This window comes from Jaculus jaculus, chromosome 5 (assembly GCF_020740685.1).
Source record: "Jaculus jaculus isolate mJacJac1 chromosome 5, mJacJac1.mat.Y.cur, whole genome shotgun sequence".
Taxonomy (NCBI): domain Eukaryota; kingdom Metazoa; phylum Chordata; class Mammalia; order Rodentia; family Dipodidae; genus Jaculus; species Jaculus jaculus.
This window is the reverse complement of record NC_059106.1, coordinates 124,845,428-124,865,180: the sequence shown is the minus strand read 5'-3', so window position 1 is coordinate 124,865,180 and position 19,753 is coordinate 124,845,428. Positions and strand designations below refer to the sequence as shown.

Sequence of the window (19,753 nt, the reverse complement as noted above, 5' to 3'; positions counted from 1 at the left end):
CAAAAAATGGGCTAAGGAGCTAAATAGAGAGTTCTCAAAGGAAGAAATACGAATGGCATATAAGCACCTAAAAAAATGTTCTACGTCACTAGTCATCAGGGAAATGCAGATTAAAACTACATTGAGATTCCATCTCACTCCTGTCAGATTGGCCACCATCATGAAAACAAATGATCATAAATGTTGGCGGGGATGTGGAAAAAAAGGAACCCTTCTGCACTGCTGGTGGGAATGCAATCTGGTCCAGCCATTGTGGAAAACAGTGTGGAGGTTCCTAAAGCAGCTAGAGATTGATCTACCATATGACCCAGCTATAGCACTCCTAGGCATATATCCAAAGGACTCATCTCATTTCCTTAGAAGTACATGCTCAACCATGTTTATTGCTGCTCAATTTATAATAGCTGGGAAATGGAACCAGCCTAGATGTCCCTCAACAGATGAGTGGATAATGAAGATGTGGTACATTTATACAATGGAGTTCTACTCAGCAGTAAAGAAAAATGAAGTTATGAAATTTGCAGAAAAATGGATGGACCTGGAAAGTATTATACTAAGTCAGGTAACCCAGGCCCAGAAAGCCAAGCGCCACATGTTCTCCCTCATATGGGGATCCTAGCTACAGATGACTGGGCTTCTGTGTGAGAATGAAAATACTTAGTAGCAGAGGCCAGTAAGTTGAAAAGGAGACATAAAGGGTGGAGAAAGGAAGGGAGGAGGATACTTAATAGGTTGATATTGTATATATGTAATTACAATGATTGTAATGGGGAGGTAATATGATTGAGAATGGAATTTCAAACGGGAAAGTGTGGGGGTGGGGAGGGAGGGAATTACCATGGGATATATTTTATAATCATGGAAAATGTTAATAAAAATTTAAAAAAAAAAAAAAATGAACACAAGCATGGTGGCACATGCCTTTAACCCCAGCACTTGGGAGGCAAGAGGTGTAGGAGGATGGCCATGAGTTCAAGGCCACCCTGCGACTACATAGTGAGTTCCAGGCCAGCCTGAGCTAAAGTGAAACCCTATTTCAAAAAAAAACACAAAGCAAAACAAAAAAAAAGTAAAAAGACAATGCACAAATCAAAACTCCTTAACCCATGCTACTTAGAAATAACCCAACTAAACAGGACATGGTACTATAAACCTTTAATCCCAGATTATCAATTCAAGGACAACAACCTATCTATGTAAGTAAATCAAGGCAAGCCTTAAAATATGGAAAAGAAAAGAAAAAGAACCTAACTAGAATTCACTGGCCCATCAGAGCTACACAGTTCCACAAGATTTATTCATTACTCAGAAACAAAATGTAGTAAGATTTACACAAAATGCTTAACAACTAAGACTCTGAAGGGTAGACAAAGCTCTCTTCATTAGTTGATCAGCATCTCCTTGCACAAAAACAATTAAAATATCCTGAGTCGGGCTGGAGAGATGGCTTAGCGGTTAAACGCTTGCCTGTGAAGCCTAAGGACCCCGATTCCAGGCTCAGTTCCCCAGGTCCCACGTTAGCCAGATGCACAAGGGGGTGCACATGTCTGGAGTTCGTTTGCAGAGGCTGGAATCCCTGGCGCACCCATTCTCTCTCTCTCCCCCTATCTGTCCTTCTCTCTGTGTCTGTCACTCTCAGATAAATAAATAAAAATTTTTTTAAAAAATCCTGAGTCAAACTAGACCACACTTAAGTAAATTAGTAAGAATCAAAAGAAAAAGCATGGACCTGGTAGAACATACCTATAAATTCTAGCTACTTCAGGTTGAGGTAGGATCACTTAAGTCTTAAGATTTCAAGCAAGACCAACCTAGAAAAACACAGGAAGACATTCACTATCCTGGAGTGGGGAGGGGAGGGAAAAGCATTTGTCTTTAATCCCAACACTGGGGAGGCAGAGGTAGGAAGAATATGGTGAGTTCAAGGCCAGCCTGAGACTACAGAGTTACTTACAAATCAGCCTGAGCTAGGTGAGACACTACCTAGAAAAAATAAAAAATTAAAAATTGCAAAGCACATAAAATGAACATTACTAGTCATTAACAAAATGCACTACAAGTATAATCATACATTGATGAGAGGAATGTAAAATAACACAGCCATCTTAAATATTTGTGTATTTGAAAGAGAATGAACACAACCAGGCCCTCTTGCCACGGCAACAAACTACAAACGTATGCACCACTTTGTGCATCTGGCTTTATGTGGGTACTGGTGAATCAAACCCAGGTCAGTAGGCTTTGTAAAGCAAATACCTTTAACCACTGAGCCATCTCTCTGACCCAGCACAGCCATTTTGTTTTTCTTTTAATATTTTATTTTTATTTATTTATTTATTTGACACAGAAAGAGGGGGAGAGAGAGAAAAAATAGGCACGCCAGGGCCTCCAGCCACTGCAAACAAACTCCATACGCATGCACCCCCTTGTGCATCTGGCTAACGTGGGTCCTGGGGAATCAAACCTGGGTCCTTTGGCTTTGCAGGCAAATGCCTCAACCACTAAGCCATCCCGCCAGACCAAGCACAGCCATTTTGAAAAACACTGGCAGTTTCTTCAAAATTAAACATAAGCTAACTTATGACCCTCCAATCTCACTCTTTAGAATCTATCAAAGAGAAACAAAAACATGAACTCAAATATGATAAATTCTAATTAAGGTAATGTAACAGATATCCATACAACAATATTTATTCAGCAATGATAGAGAAGAAAGTACTGATACATGCCACAACACAGATAAACATCAAGAACATTATGCTTGGGGGCAGAAGAGATGTGCGTGCCTGCAAAGCCAAAGGACCTGAATTCGATTCCCAAGTACCCACATAAGCCAGATGCACAAGGTACATGCATCTGGAGTTCATTTGCACTGGCTAGAGGGCCTGGTATACCCATTTCTCTCTCTCCCTGTCTCTCTCAAATAAATAAAATTAAATAAATAAATAAAAACATTATGGGGCTGGAAAGATGGCTCAGAGGTTAAGGTGCTTGCCTGTGAAGCCTAAGGAGCCAGGTTGGAATTCTCCAGGTCCCACGTAAGCCAGATGCACATGGAGGTGTGTGTGTCTGGAGTTAGAATGCTTAATTTTCTCCACCTCTCTCTCTCCTTCCCTCCTTCTCTCTGTCCCAAATAAATAAAATAATCAGAAAAAAAAATTAAAGAAAAAAAAAACCTATGCTCAGGCTAGGGAGATGACTTGCAGCAGCTAAAAGGTACTTGCTTGCAAAGGGGCCAATTGGACCTGAGTTTAACCTCTCTCAGCACCCAATAAAGACAGACCCTAAGTGGTATATATATCTGTAACCTCAAAACACCTATGGCAATGGGAGGTGAAGCTACTCTGGAGTAACCAGAAGCAAAACAAGATCTTGTCTCATAAGAGAGTAGAAGAATCAACACTTTTGACCTCCAAATGTGCACCCACACAAACATACAAATAATTTTTTTAATATTTTTATTTATTTGCAAGCAAACAGAAAGAATGGAGCAAATCAGGGTCTCCAACCACTACAAACAAACTCCAGATACATGGGCCACTTTCTGCATTTGGCTTACATGAACACTGGGAAATCGAACCAATTTGCTAACAACCTCTGCAGACAAGCGCCTTAACTGATCCTTCTCTTGCCTTAACTGAGCCTTCTCTCCAGCCCCACAAATAAATTTTTAAACAATAAACTTAAAATTATACTGGATTAAAGATACCAGAAGCAACTGACTGTATATCATAAGATTCTACTTGTATGGAATTTACAGAAAGAAAAACTTAGAGACAGGAAACAGATCACAAATGGGACTAGGAATCAGGACTGACTACAAGCCCACTCTATTTGGGAGGCTGGGCATGGTGGCCATGCCTTTAATCCCAGCACTGGAGAAGCAGAGGTATAGGATCGCTGTGAGCTTGAGGCCACCCTGAGACTACATAGTGGATTCCAAGTCAGCCTGGGCTACAGTGAGACCCTATCTCAAAAAAAAGAAAGAAAAAGAAAAAGAAAAAGAAAAAGAAAAAGAAAAAGAAAAAGAAAAAGAAAAAGAAAAAGAAAAAGAAAAAGAAAAAGAAAAAGAAAAAGAAAAAGAAAAAGAAAAAGAAAAAGAAAAAGAAAAAGAAAAGGAAAAGGAAAAAGAAAAAGAAAAAGAAAAAGAAAAAGAAAGAAAGAAAGAAAGAAAAGAGCAGAGCTATGGGGATAGTTCCACAACCCTGAAATTTTAATGAAAATCATTAAGTAGCATGCGTAAGTGAGTGAATATACCTAAGTAAGGCTACTGAAACTAAAAAGAACTATCAAAATTAGCAAACAATGATACCACCTCTTTCTAATACCTGCTCTCTCAGCCAGACTTAAATGCAAGTAAGAATAAGTAAAAGACTGAAGCATGCATTATCAATTGCACTGCATCTGTAGTAGTGCATTCAACCAATGATTACCAACTTTTTAAATGCAGGCATTTTTATTTACTACAAAAAGAAAATTAATAAACATTGAACAGCTTAAGGTCAAATAAAAATGTTAGTTCCATCTTTCCATCTCAAATAAATAAATAAAAATAAAAAATACTTCTTTAAAAAAAAAGGGCTAGAAGGCTGCAGAAATGGCTTAACAGTTAAGGCAATTGCCTGTGAAACCTAACAATCCAAATTAAACTCTCCAGATCTCCCGTAAACCAGATGCACAAAGGTGGGGCAAATACAAGGTTGCACAAACCCTCTAGGTAGTGCAAGCATCTGGAGTTCGACTAGTGGCTGAGGCCCTGGAGCACCAATTCATATTCTCTCTCTCTCTCTCCCCATCTCTAAAATTAAAAAGTGAAAATTTAAAAAAGAAAAATTCTGAAAAAAACAGGGGAGGGCTGGAGAAATAGATGGCTTAGCAGTTAAGGCACTTACTAGCAAAACCAAAGGACCCTGGTTCCATTTTCTAGGACCTACGTAAGCCAGATGCACAAAGTGGTGCATGCAACTAGTGTGTGTTTACAGAGGTTGAAGGCCATGATGCACCTATTCTTTCCCTCTCTCTCAAATAAATAAAAATAAACTATATCTTTTAATGTTATCAGAATGGTTAATAATCTGAAATTTATTTCAACTTTTTCTTTTGCATGTCTATGTGGAGTGTGTATGTACACAGAGGTCTGAGTTTGACATTGGCTGTCTTCTTCAGTCATTCTCTACCTTATTTTTTGAGAAAGGGTCTCTTACTGAGCAGAGCTCACTGGTGCATCTAGACTACAGAGCCAGCAAGTCCCAGGAGTCTTCCTGAATGCTACTAGGCCCAGTTTTTGCATGGTCAAAGGGGATCCAAACACAGGTCTTCATGCTTGGGTGGCAACCACTTTATCCACTAAACCAGCTCCACAGTGCTCAACTCAATCTTTCATTGCTACTTCTAAAGACAATTGGATTCTTGATCAAAATCTCTCATGCCCTTTGACTTTATTCTTAAATTTGTTAATAAGCAAGTATTACCCAGGTGTGGTGGCTCACATCTTTAATCCTGGCACTTAGAAGCCAGAGGTAGGAGGATTGCTGTGAGTTTGAGGCCACCCTGAGACTACATAACAATTTACAGGTAAGCCTGGGATAAAGCAAGACCCTACCTTGAAAAGCCAAAAAGCGGGGGGGGGGGGGGGGGGGGGGGGAGGGATGCAAGCACTGGGGTAGAGAGATACTTAGCGATTAAGGTGCTTGCCTGCAAACCCAAGGTTCAATTCCTCAGGACCCACATAAGCCAGATACACACAGTGATGCATGCATCTGGAGTTCATTTGAGCACCCATTCTTTCTCGTTATCTTTCTCTCTCTCAAATAAATAAATAAACGAAAATATTTTTTAAAAGCAAGTATTGGGGTTGGAGGGATGGCTTAGCAGTTAAGGTGTTTGCCTGCAAAGCCAAAGGACCTTGGTTCAATTTCCCAGGACCCACATTAGCCAGATGCACAAGGGATGCATGCGTCTGGAGTTCGTCCTCAGTGACTAGAGGCCCTGACGCGCCCATATTCTCCCCCCCACACACACACACTTCTCTGTCAAATAAATAAATAAAAATAAAATATATTTTTTTAAAAAGCTAGCATTGGCTGAGCCCAGTGGCACATGCCTTTAATCCCAGCACTTGAGAGGCAAAGGTAAGAGGTGTTCCTAGAGTCTGAGCCCACCCTGAGACTACATAGAGAATTCCAGGACTGCCTGAGCAAGAAGAGTGAGACCCTACCTCAAAAAAACAAAAAAAAAAAAAGAAATCAAGTATTGTCTTATTAAAACAGTAACATAGCATTTTAAAGGATTTCATCCTGAAATATACTACCAGTATTTCATTTCCTTGACCATGAAGTGTTGATCTAGCACAGGGATCAACCAATATCATAAGGAACTAGATGTTATTAACCAGAAGAAAAGTTAAGGCACAAAGAACAGATGACACATAAATGATGAAAGGCAAAAAAAAAAAAAAAAAAATGATTAGGGCTGGAGATATGGCTTAGTGGTTAAGGTGTTTGCCTGCAAAGCAAAAGGACCCCAGTTTGATTACCCAAGACCCACGTAAGCCAGATGTACAAGGGGGCGCATATGTCTAGAGTTCGTTTGCAGTGGCTAGAGGACCTGGCACACCCATTCTCTCCCTCTCTTCCTCTCTCCCTCTCAAATGAATACATGAAATATTTAAAAATAAATAAATATATATAAAAAATTATTGAAGGCTGTTCAGCCCATACAAGGTACCTTTATTTCACCTAAGATAGAATAATATTAGCTTTAGTCTTTTCTAAGATCATTGCTGCACAGCTCAGAAAATATACAAATTACAATTTACTTGTCCTATATGACCAATTATCCTAACCTTTTATCTCAGCATATACAACAGATGTTTGATTATCCTCCTTATGGGTAGATAAGAATCAAGTTCCAGACATGGTGGCACACACTTTTAATTCTAGCCCTCAAAAGGCAGAAGTAGGAGGTTTGCTATGAATTTGAGGCCAGCCCAGGAATAGAGAGTGAAGTCCAAGTCAGTCTGTTCTGGGGGGCGGGGGGGACTGGAGAGATGGCTTAGTGGTTAAGGAATTTGCCTGTGAAGCCCAAGGTCTCAGGTTAGATCCCCCAGTACCCACATAAGGCAGACGCACAAGGTGGTGCCTGCATCTGGGATTTGTTTGCAGTAGCTGGAGACCTTGGTGCACTCAATCTCTCCCTCCCTCTTTCTCTCTCTCAAATAAATAAATAAATAAATAAGAATCAAATGACAAGAACACATATCAAAATGTTTATCTGGGAACTACTTTTAAAAAGAATATATTTCTACAGAATTATCATTCTTATTTAAGAAAGGATTGTTTTTAGTTCAAAACTGTTTATAGAACACAGTAAGAAGACAAAAGTTATTATATTTTATGTATTAAAATAACAAATAACCTCACATGCCAAGTGTGGTCCCTCATGCCTATAATCCCAGCTCTTAGGAGACTGAGGGTGGATTATGAGTTAGTTCAATGACAGTCTGGGCTATACTGGGCAAGTTCTAGACCAGTCATAGTTACATAGTGAGCCCTTGTCAATAATAATTAAAAATAAAAATGAAACCTTACTCCTGTTTAGCTAATTGAAACTACAACTCTTTGCAAACAAGTATCTTTAACCACTGAGTCATTCTCCCGACCCAGAAAATATTGCTTTTAATAAGGGGCAAGGTGGAGGAACAGTCTGAGCATAAGTACCCTATAGGAGGCTGACAAAGCTTAACCCGAAAACTAAAGGCTCTTGCTGGTAAATTCCAGTGTCAGTACTGGATTAGCCCTAACAGTGAGCTTTTGGTCAGGGAGGCCCATGAGGCCCCCAAAACAATTCAAACCATTGCACCCAACAGAGCTAAATGATAAGACCCTACTGCTGAAGCCACCACACAAGCTATGGTCACAGGCATTAAAAGAACACACTGGAACTGAGAAGGAAGCCATCCCATTGAAGGCTAGCCCTTAATACTGTTGAAAAGTGCTATGTGAACTTCTGGGGGATAATGGTCACCAACAAGAAGAATAAGCAAGGGATCCTATAAGCTACCAAAATTACCCAACTGGGCAAGATGTACATACCTGTGCATCAGTGGCACAAAAACCTATGGGGATAATCAACTACTCTCTGATTGACTATGAGGCCTATTAAGTAGGAGGAAATTCATACCTGGTACTGAGAACCAAGTCAGACTCTACGGATAGTAAGGTCATAGACTCTTGATAGAAGTTCCCACTGTTCTTTGGCTAGGAAGAGAGGATGTGCCCATTTTAAGTGTTTTAGCCAGGTGTAGTGGCACACGCCTTTAATCCCAGCAGTTGGGAGGCAGAAGTATGAGGATTGCCAAGAATTTGAGGCTACCCTGAGACTATATAGTGAATTTCAGGTCAGCCTGGATGAGACCCTACCTCAAAAAAAAAAAAAAAAAAAACCTAAACTAAAAAAGTCCTTTAAATGACTATGTCTATCCCTTTTGATCCATGCTGCTCTCACTCTTGGTTGGAGACTCTGCTTTTTACAGATGACAGCAAATATTGAGGAGACCCAAGATCCATCAGCACAAGGAAAGAAAGCCAACTGCCTAACATGAACCGAGCCTTCTCTATCACATCTTTCAGGGTCCAGGAGACATTACAGAGTACATGTTGATTTAAACATGAGTGCTGGGCTGGAGGGATGGCTTAGCAGTTAAGGTGTTTGCCTACAAAGCCAAAGGACCAGGGTAAAATTCCCCAGGGCCCAAATAAGCCAGATGTACAAGTTGGCACATGTGTCTGGAGTTCATCTGCAGTAGCTGGAGGCTCTGACACACCCATTCATATTCATATTCATTCATTCTCTCCCTCTCCCTCCCTCTCTCTCTCTCTCTCTCTCTCTCTGTGTGTGTGTGTGTGTGTGTGTGTGTGTCAAATAAATAAATAAATAATAAAAACAGGAGTGCTGCTAACACTGCTACCCTGACAACCTTTTCCAGGGAGATGGCAGTAGACACTGAAGAGACTCAAAACTCATCAAAATGAATCAGGTGTGATGACACACACCTTTAATCCCAGCACTCAGGAGGCTGAAGTAGAAGGAGCACTGTGAGTCTAAGGCCAGCCTGAGAATACATAGTGAACTCCAGGTCAGCCTGGGCTAGAGAGATCTTATCTCAGGGGAAAAAAAAACTCATCAAAGCAGAAATTCACAGTATACAGAGAGCTTAACACTAAAGGAAACTCTAGCCAAGGCTCAGGGAACATTGTAGAAGAGGGTGGAAACATTGTAAAAGCCATAGAATGGTAAGGAGTATCCTGAGACATTGTGCCCCACATTGGGACTGACTGGTGCATTCATGGCCCCACAATGAATACCAATAATCCCACTGAGGAGGGGCCTCAATAGAATGGGGACAGGGAAGAGGAGAGATATAAGAGTATAACCTGATGGGACTATGACCAATATGTTCATACAGTGAAGTTCACAATTAAAAAAGAAAACAAAACAGCTGGGTGTGGTTGTACACGCCTTTGATCCCAGCACTGCCTCCCAAATGCTAGGATTAAAGGCATATACCACCACATCTGTCTTTATGAAGTATTTTTCATATAATTTAAAATTGTATAAGCTGTCTATATTTTTATTTTGGAGTGTTTACCACAAAGACACAGCCTTGTCAATAAATTCTTTTTACGGAAAGATAAAAATGAAATGTAAAAAACAACTAGTACACAAAAACAGAGTGCTTAGTATTTTACATTATCTTCAGCACACTCATCCAGGTAATTAAGACAGACCTGTTTCTATCTAAATATAGTAGTGCAGAAAAGGTTCTTCTTAGCCCCATTGGCACAGAAACTAACTCCAATAACAGAATGTTAGGAGCTAGTTCTCAATCTATAACCCCATAAAAATACATTTTCTATCACTTACATTATAACTAAAGAAGTCTAATATCTTTTAGAGAATAAAGAAAATTAGGCATGAAATATAAAATGATCAAAACAACAAGCTGGGAAAAACTCAAAGACCAGATCTATAACCATTATCCTCTCACTCACCTTACATACCATTATCCAAACAGAAAGTGTAATGTGAAGATATAACAAGGTTCTCAATTAATATTTTGAGAGTTCTAATAGTCAAGAAATTTTGTAATGAGACCTTTGTACCCCTACTTCATGCTTTTCATCAGAATTCCAAACAGAAGAAAATATACACAAAAATAAAGCCAGTAGAGTACTAAAAGACAGTATATACTATAATCTTAGTAATGAAGGATTTCCTAAGCATGGCACCTAAGTCAGAAATCATCCTACAGTGACAAAACTAATAAATCTCACTACATTAAAGGTCCAACTGTTCAGTAAATGTCTACCAAAACAAAACAGAATCCAATTTATTTAGCATTTACATTTCAGACACACAAGCATCTACCAAAATGCTAATATAACCAATGTTTATCTCTACATAGGCAGAATGTAGGTAAATGCCACTTGCATTTCTCCTTCCTATAGTCCTGACATTTTCTACAATAAGAGCATATTGTTTTTATAATATAAAAAAATGACAAATCTTTTTTCACTGTGAAAAGTAAAATCTGTGTTTCCCTGGTTCAGCCACAATTCCTTCAAATACATTTCTTTCGGGTATAGATGAAATTATACATGGTTCACAGGGTAAGAGTACTTTCAGCATAAGCATGGGGGCCTGAGAAGACCTGAGAACCCCTGAGTTCTACTCCCCAGCACCCATGTAATCAGCTTGGTGTGTGGCCATGCACATCTGTAATCCCAGTGTGAGGCTGAAAAATCAGTAGGGCTCATGTAAACAGCAAGATCTGGAAGGAGTGAGAGACTAGGTCTCAAAGAAACACACAGTAAGTAATGGAAGGGGGGTACTCAACATTCTCCTCTGTCTTCCACATACACAGAAGCTGAGCATCTGCACACACAAGTGTGTTTGGTTGGTTTCTGTAGTACTGTGGACTGAATTCAGGGCCTACTGCATGCTAGGCAAGCACTCCACTGAGCCACATTCCCAGCCCTGCACATGTGTGTATATTCTACACATACCACATAGTACACACATGTACATGCAAAAAAAGAAAGGGAGGGAGGGAGGATGGGCGAGCTTGGGTTAGGCAACAAACCATAACTGAGGATCGATGTTAACTACCAAGGACACACAAAAAGTCCACTATTAGCCTCAACCCCTAACTCACACCACACAGTTAAGTTTAGCTTAAAATGTAGCCTAAACTAATGTAAAAGTCAAACTGTAAAGCTCCAGAAAGAAAGAAAGGGAGGGTATCTTCATGACATAGTGATAAGTAACAATAACTTGAGCAAAAAACACAAAAACCATTAAAATTTTGATTAACAGCTGGAAAGATGGCTTAGTGGGTTATTCACTTGCCATTCAAGCTTAAGAACCTAAGTTTGGATTCACAGACTCCTTAAGTAAAGGAAGCTGTGGTAGGAAGCTTCTGTGATCCCAGCACAGTGACACCAAAATGGAAGGTGGAGACAGAAAACTTTCTTAATAGCTCAGAGTAACTAGCCTGGAAAACACAGCAATAAACAGCAACAAGAGTGAAGACAAGAGACCCTGCCTCGATCAAGGAGAAAGGCACAGTCATGTGAACCAGGGATGCACACATACAAACAAGCCAAAAATATTTTAAAAACTGGAAACTGGGTGTGGTCACATGCACCTTTAATCCCAGCACCTGAGAGGCAGAAGTAGGAGGATCACTGAACTCGAGGATAGCCTGACTACAGAGTGAATTCCAAATCATCCTGGGCTACAGTAAGACCCTACTTCAAAAAAAAGAGTGGTCAAAAAAGAAACATACCTGAACCGGGCGTGGTGGCAACACACCTTTAATCCCAGCACTCGGGAGGCAGAGGTAGGAGGATCACTGTGAGTTCAAGGCTACCCTGAGACCACATAGTGAACTCCAGGTCATCCTGGACTAGCGTGAGACCCTACCTCGAAAAACCAAAAAGAAATATGCTGAACTAAAGAAGCCAGACACACAAAACAGTGTGTCTTAATACCTATATGATCCTATTTCTATAAAGTGCTAGAACAGATAAAAGTAACATTTAGTTAAAAGGGGAAAAAAAGCACAAGCAGAATGCTAAAGAATGGAGTGTGGAATGGCTGACTGGTAAGCCAGTCTGGAAATAAATGGAAGAGCTACAGAGGACACCTCATGTCCTCTTCTCTGGCCTCTGCTTGTGCACAAACATACAAAAGAATTGAGTGTGTAGTTTGTTGAAAAGGCATGTGAAGAACATTTCTGGATAACTGCCTACAGTTCGTAAGAATTTGCATTGTAAGTGCATTTTTTAACCTATCAATGTATATGTAAGATCTGAATATTTCACTGCATGTAAGTTTAATCCGTTTCCCTTTTTTTGTTGCTGTTTCATATGTTGCTCAGGATGGCCTTACACTCACAGCAATCCTCCTGCCTAAGTCTCCCAAGCTGGATCACAGGCATGCATCAGTGTGCCTGTGACTAAATTCTACTGAATAATATACATGCTGAAATGTAAACACCTGTAATGATACCTCTAATTGGGCTGGAGAGATGGCTTAATGGTTAAGGGGCTTTCCTGTGAAGCCTGGGGACCTAGATTCAATTCCCTAGTACACACATAAGCCAGACGCACAAGGTGATGCATGTGTCTCCATTTGCAGCGGCTAGAGGCCCTGGGATGCCCATTCTCTCTCCCTCTCTCTCTGTCTCAAATAAACTAAATTAAAAAAGAATAAAATAATGCCACTAATTTACTTTAAATGAATCAAAAATAAAAGCTGTGGTGACAGGTGGATAACAGAGGTGATAAAGAAAACCCAGTAAAGTAGTAATTAGGTGGTACATGAATGGATGTCCATTGTCAATTTTTACAATTTCACTTCCAGATATATACCCTAATCTGTAGGAACTCTTCACATGGGTTCTAGGAATGCTCTTACAGACTGAGGATGTAGCTCAACAGTACAGCACTTGCCTAGGATGAGGCAGCAAACTCAATTCTCAGCACCACCAAGAAACAAAATACATAAATGACACCATTTTAAAAAATTTAAGGGGCTGGAGACATGGCTTAGCAGTTAAGCGCTTGCCTGTGAAGCCTAAGGACCCCGGTTCGAGGCTCAGTTCCCCAGGTCCGTTAGCCAGATGCACAAGGGGTACACGCATCTGGAGTTTGTTTGCAGTGGCTGGAAGCCCTGGCGCTCCCACCCTCTCTCCCTCTATCTGTCTTTCTCCCTGTGTCTGTTGCTCTCAAATAAATAAATAAAAAATGAACAAAAAATATTTAAAAAAAAATTAAGGAAGTACAGCTGGAGAGATGGCTTAGTGGTTAAGGCACTTGCCTGTGAAGCCTAAAGGTCCAGGTTCAATTCCCCAGTACCCATGTAAGCCAGATACACAAGGTGACACGAGTCTGGAGTTCATTTGCAGTGGCTGGAGGCCCTATCACACCCATTCTCTTCTCTCTCTCTCTCTCTCTCTCTTACTCAAATAAACAAAAAAAATAAATAAATAAATTTTAAAAATTTAAGGAAATAGTAAAACTAAACAGCACTATTTAGGGATACACTTAAATTTAGTAACCTCAGAAATAAAACAGCCTAATCAAAAGACTACTGATAGGGCAGTCATAAGCCCTAGGAGGAAATTACTACTGTGCTTTGACTAAACAGATATGTCAAACTGCCCCCTAAGTATTTATGTTTATGTCCACATATCAAAGCCACGCTCACTTTAAGTTACTGAAGCTTCTTTTCAGATGATGGTGACTACTGAGGAGACTCAAAGCTCACTAAAGTGCTGAGAAGAGACAATGGGTTGCTCAGCACTGAGACATCTCTATCACATCCTCCAAGGCTCAGGAACCATTGTTGAAGAACATGTAAGAGCCAAACGATGTGAAGAGTGCTTTGGAATACTGTCTTCCAGACACAAAATGGCTGTTGTATTCATGACCTCCGTAGCAGCTGGAGGGGGAATAAAAATATGACATCAAAATAAAATATGGACTAGTTGGAAAGAAGGGGTTCAGTGGAGGAAGGGACAGAAGGGGACAAAGGGAGGGTGGTGGAAGGTGATGGTAATCTAAGTACATTGTGTATATATGAAGATTGTTAATAAAGAAATTTTAGTAAATAGAATAATACTGGCCAAATGCACATAGAAGTGAACTGAACTTAATGACTTTATGTACCAAGCCCTGGCACACAATATAATTAACTATCTTCTATAACTTTTTTTTTTTTTTTCTAAAAATGGTTTGCCCAGCCTCCTGAAAGCTGATACTGGAACTTCTGGTATAATTCCAACTTTTGTCATCTTTGGGAAATACAAGTTATAAAGGTACTTTCTCAGCTTATAAATACAGTAACTGAATTCCATGCCTGCATTTACATTAAAATATGTTCTCTAGATTTTCTCTATTAAAACAAAAATTCTAGGATAAAACCAAAAGAAAAGCAATGTGCAGGAAAACAATGCTCAACTGTGAAAAGCAGCCTCAATAATAAAGTTTCAAAATTTTAAAGTGATACCTGCTATTATTCCATCAGCATTTCTGGAGAGAGAGGAGTTTTTATAGCGTTTTAAAGACTAATTTACAGAGTTTTAGTTTGAAGAAATGAAAAGATTATAGAAATGGATGACAGTGGTGTGACTATATGTAAAGTCACACACCTACATTCTAAAACATAACTAAAATGAGAAATTTTATGTATGCTATAATTAAAATATTAATTCATCCTAATATCTCATATAATAACATGCACACAACTTTTTTTTTGTAACTAAGTATATTCAGTTGATCAATTTGCAATGAAAGCAGTGGATACCTTCCCAGGGAATAAAGGGATACTTTCAGGCTAGGTAAATTTTTCTGTACTCCAGAACCACGTTTGTATTCATATTCAGAATGTGAATTCATACTCAGCAGTAAGAATGCTGACAATCAGCATCTCATGTCAACTCTCATACCAACAATGTTACCTTAATAAACATGAATCGCAGGCTGGAGAGATGGCTCAGTGGCTGAAGGCACATTCTTGCAAAGCCTCATGGCCTGAGATCAATTCCCCAGTACCCACGTAAAGCCAGATGCACAAAGTGGAGGGTGCGTTTGGAATTCATTTGCACTGGCAGGTGGCCCTAGCATGCCCATGCCCATCCTTTCTCTCTTTCACACACAAATAAATTTTAAAAATAAAAAATAAATGTGTGCCTTAACTGTATTAAATAATGAAGAGAAAACCTAACTGACCAGGCATAATAACTTAGAAAATTTTTTTTTAAGTATGGTCATACCACATGCATAAACAGCTTAGTCCCAATTCAGAATAATTCTAATCACTGCAAAGCCAAAAACCTGGGCTCAATTTCTCAGTACCCATGTAAAGAAAGATGCACAAAAATGGCAGATGCATCTGCAGTTCGTTTACAGCAAGTGGAGGACCTGGCATGCCCATTCATAGTCTCATTCTTCCTCTTTCTCTGCTTAAAATAAATAAAAATATTTTTAAAATAATTCTAATAATTCTAATCAGTGTGGTTAACATCATTAAAGACCCAAGAGACAAAAGCACAAATAAATTTTTATCTGAGATTGAGTATGAACTTGATAAATACTTGAGATTTACAGGTACTATTTTTAACTGAACTTTCTGGCCTTAGATCAAAGTTTTGCTAGCAAAATACCAAAGTGAAAATGCTGGGAGTGAAGCCTGAGAATCTCTGATTTAGCTAAGGAAAGGCTACGACCTCATGCAACCAATCCTGCCCCCAATTAAAGACTTCCAAAAACTGTCCAGAGCTCCATGCTCCCATGGAAACACAGGAACCACATACTAACTAGAAAACAGTACCAAAGGGAGAAGGGGGAGCCAAAAAAAAAAAAAGGTAAACCACTACATTTTGATACAAGATAGTTCATCACGACATTCTGATATAATGTGATACATCACTATTCTACACATTGCACAGAAAGATACACGTTCTCCAGTCAGTTCCTGCTTTGCGGCCAAACAGAACTGAGTCACTCTGCAAATGATTCCAGAAACCTCAAAGGATAACCAACACCAGAAAAGTTACTCAGTGGGAAGGGAGGAGACAGTTTTTTCATCACAGTCACTAGGCTTCTCCCAGCAGGGCCCAGTTCTGAGCATCTAACTTCTGGTACAGAATGTCTGGTCACCCATCTTAAGTCTCGTCCCGCAAGTTAGCTTAATAGCCAGAGTCTTAAATTCACACCAGTTTTTCCCACAAATACATGTTTATAGCGCATAACCAAATCTGTATATACTAACAAAATCAGAAACAGGCCAGCATTTTACCGTGTATTTATAAAACATGTTGCTCTCTTAATCAAAAGCCAACCTTCGCACAGCTATTATTTTGGGTGTTAAGTGCCACAGGAAAGCTAGGATAAAGGGGATTGATTAATCTCACTCTACAACTCAGACTTTTTTTTTTTTTTTTGCTTCGGTGCAAGGCAATTAAGTTTACATAAATTAAAACACACTAGATAGCTACTATGGAGTGATGGAATGTTCAAAACCAAGTGAAAACAGCAGAGCTGAAGCTATACGTGCCCATATTTCCGACTAAGAGCACAGAAGGCAGTCCTTTGTCCCGCGGGTGGTAACCCCAAACAAGAACAGCATCAGGTTCCTTTCTCCCAGCTTGCACCCAAGTAAGTCCCCACACAGCTTGACACTTTCAAATCGGCTGCTATGGGTTAAGGACAGCCAATCCTCCACTTTTCCGCCCCAAACCGACAGGGTAGGCGGGAAGGAGTGTGTGTCTCCTCCCTGCGCTCCAAGAACTGGGCAGCCTGAGATGACACCAGCTCCAGCAGGACGTAGAGGGGAGAGGACGGTGGCTCTCCCTGCAAGCTGCCAGAGTCTGGTCACCAGCCCTGGGCTTCCGGAGTGTGAGCGGGAGGCAGCGAGACCTCACTGCCCATGCACGGCTGGGCACTGTGGGGTGGACAGGGAGGGCTCCTAAGCCTGGCCACCTACCAGCAGGCTCTCCACGTTGATGGGAGAGCGAGGGTCTCGGATGAGCGCCTCCAGCTTCCTCTGGCGGCTAGCGCCGGCCCCGTCCCCCGGCACGGCCTCGGGGGCGCCGGGCATTTTCCCCGTCGTCGGGGCTCGGCTCATGCCGCCACCGCCACCGTCACCGCCGCCGGGTTAGCGCTCGGGCACCTCGCGGTCGCGTCCGGCCGCCTCCGGGCCTAGCGCCGCCCGCGGATCTCCCGCTCCAGGCGGGGCTCCACCCGGGCCCACGGCCGGCCGCTAGCTCAGCTCTCGAGTCCCCGCAGCGCCCGCGAGGCCCCCGCAGGGCTTTTCGGAAGGACGCGCCCGGCCGTGCCGGGAGCGACGAGGCGCACACCGCGTCCCCGCCCCTCAGTCCGACTCGCTCGCGCCGTCCGGTCCGCCGCCGCCGCCGCCGCCGCGAGCTCTCCAGGACTCCGCCGCGGGCTCCGCCGCCGCCGCCGCCGCTGGAGCCGCCCCACCCTCGGGGCCCCGAGACGCTGAAGGCCAGTCTCGGGACGACTACGGCCGCCTTCGGCCGGCTCTCATGTCGCCTCGGGCCGCCTCTCCGTCCCAGCAGCCTGCTTCTCTTCACGCGGACCCTCGCGCCGCGGCCCTAGCCCCGGCCGCGCGCCGCCGCTACCCACAAGCCCCTCCGCCCGCGGCCGCCGGCGCGCGCCCGCCCGCACGCGCGCTCCCGCCCCCGCCGAGCGCCCGGCGCCCCGCCCACTCGGGGTCGCCCCGCCCACTCGGGGGTCGCCCCGCCCAGGCCCGCCGCCCTGCCGCGCCCGCGCGCGGCTCTTTTCTCCTCGCGCCCCTCTTCCTCCTGCTCCGCTCTCTCTTCTCCTTTTGCTCCCTCGTCCTCCTCCCGCCGCTTCAGGCTCGGAGGCGGACTGACCCCCGCGGCCTAGCCCTACTCGACGCCGCCGGGGAGGAGCCCGGGGCGCCCCGCGGCGGGCCGCGTCCCCGCTGACTCAGCGCGCTGTTATGCGGGCCTCGCAGCGCCCGCGCCGACTGAACTGCGCCCGCGGGCCGCCGCCCGGCCGGGGGAGCCAGGGAGGGCGCGCCGCGCGCTCGGGGACCTCGGAGAGAGCTGAGGGGCGGCTGGCTGCCAGCCGAGGCTGGAAGAAGGCCTTGGGAGAGTCTTGTTTCCGCCGCCGGGGCAGGAATCCTGGAATCGTGGAAAGCTCTCTGCTCATCCCTGCCCATGTATTAGACCCCTTAGCCGCCGGGGCGGGAGAACAGAACGGAGCCGAGAAAGCGCTTGCTGGGCGCCGGGAGGGGGGGGAGGGCGGGGAGCGCCTTGCTTTTGGGGGGAAATGGAAGAGAGGTTGCTGCTCCTGGGCAGGCCTCCCCTCTCACTGTCCGAGCCATTGGTCAGATCCTTCGCAGGGCGCAATCTGAAAAATATGTGCCAAGAGCTATAAAACTGTTCAAAGAGCCCCTTTGACCCAGTAAGCCCATTTAAGGAAGTCCAAGTGTAAGGAAATGACCCAAAGAGGGAGGGGGAGGGCTTACATAAAGATGTTTACAGCAGGGCAATTCAGAATGTTCGTAATAACCAAAACCTGGGAGTGGACCCAATTGTCCAACTGAATAATCCAAACAAGATCTGTCACATTCACAGAAAGAATCCTGCAGGTATGCAGTCTGTTGAGTACATGTATTGGAAGTGGAAACTGCAAAGTGGGTTGTGCACACTTACACGAACAACTAAAAGCATGAAAATACAGTTCCTAAATGGCTGTGTCTTATTTTTGTGTAAATTTGTTTAACCACGTAGTGAAATTTTCAAAAATTGAAAAACTAAGCTAAACGGGCCGCTACAGAAGAGAACCTTCTCGTTGGCATGTCGAAGACCACAGACTGCAGGGCTTGCTGGAACTCCACCGCCGTCAGTACGGCTTCCAGAAACCGCTTTGCTCCTTTTGAGCTAACCCACTCTGACTCCACTGAGGCAGGAAGAGGCCTTCGCTGATGCAAGACGGCTTGGTAATCCCTCTGACCTGTGGTTAAAAATTACCCCTTCAAGCCCGGCCCATGGCACACGTTTAATCCCAGCACTTGGGAGGCAGAGGTAGGAGGATGGCAGTGAGTTTGAGGCCACCCTGAGACTCCATAGTGAATTCTAGGTCAGCCTGGGCCAGAGTGAGACCCTACAACAACAACCAAAAAAAAACTCCTTCAAGACTGTAGATGAATTTACTCCTTACCTACACCGAACCACTTCTGGAGGACTTTGAACTCTAGCTCCTCCCATTTTTAGGCACTGGAGCTTAGTGACTGGATAATCCTAATTATGGATCCCTTTTCCTGGTGACAATATGTAGGAAAAAGGAACGTTGTGGTTTTTTCAGATTACAAATTAAGTTTGCAGTGGCTGCAGTTTTTATAGAGATTAGTGGAGTAACAGGAAGCTATGGCTGCAAATAGTACCCACGGAAACCTTCAGAAAACAGTAGTGGCTGGAGAGATGGCTTAGCTGTTACGGCACTTGCCTTTGAAGACTAAAGACGTAGGTTCTATTCTCCAGAACCCATGTAAGCTATATGCACATGGTGGCACGTGTGTCTGGTGTTTACAGTGGCTAGAGGCCCTGGTGTGCCCCCCCCCCCCCCATAAATAAAAATATAAAAAGAAAGGCTGGGAGAGATGGTTCAGCAGTTAAGGTTCTTGCCTGCCAGAG

The 19,753-nt window shown here is 43.0% G+C and overlaps 1 protein-coding gene across 1 annotated transcript in view; it reads right to left on the bottom strand.

Moving 5' to 3' along the window:
- Positions 1 to 17,208, bottom strand: part of Rock2 (Rho associated coiled-coil containing protein kinase 2) — a 197,540-nt gene extending 180,332 nt beyond the window's left edge. The window contains exon 1 of the mRNA XM_004665687.2: positions 17,053 to 17,208. Coding sequence (XP_004665744.1) covers positions 17,053 to 17,193 — 141 coding nt within the window. The 5' untranslated portion in view covers positions 17,194 to 17,208. The remainder of the gene's footprint in view (positions 1 to 17,052) is intronic.
- Positions 17,209 to 19,753: the final 2,545 nt, after the last annotated feature.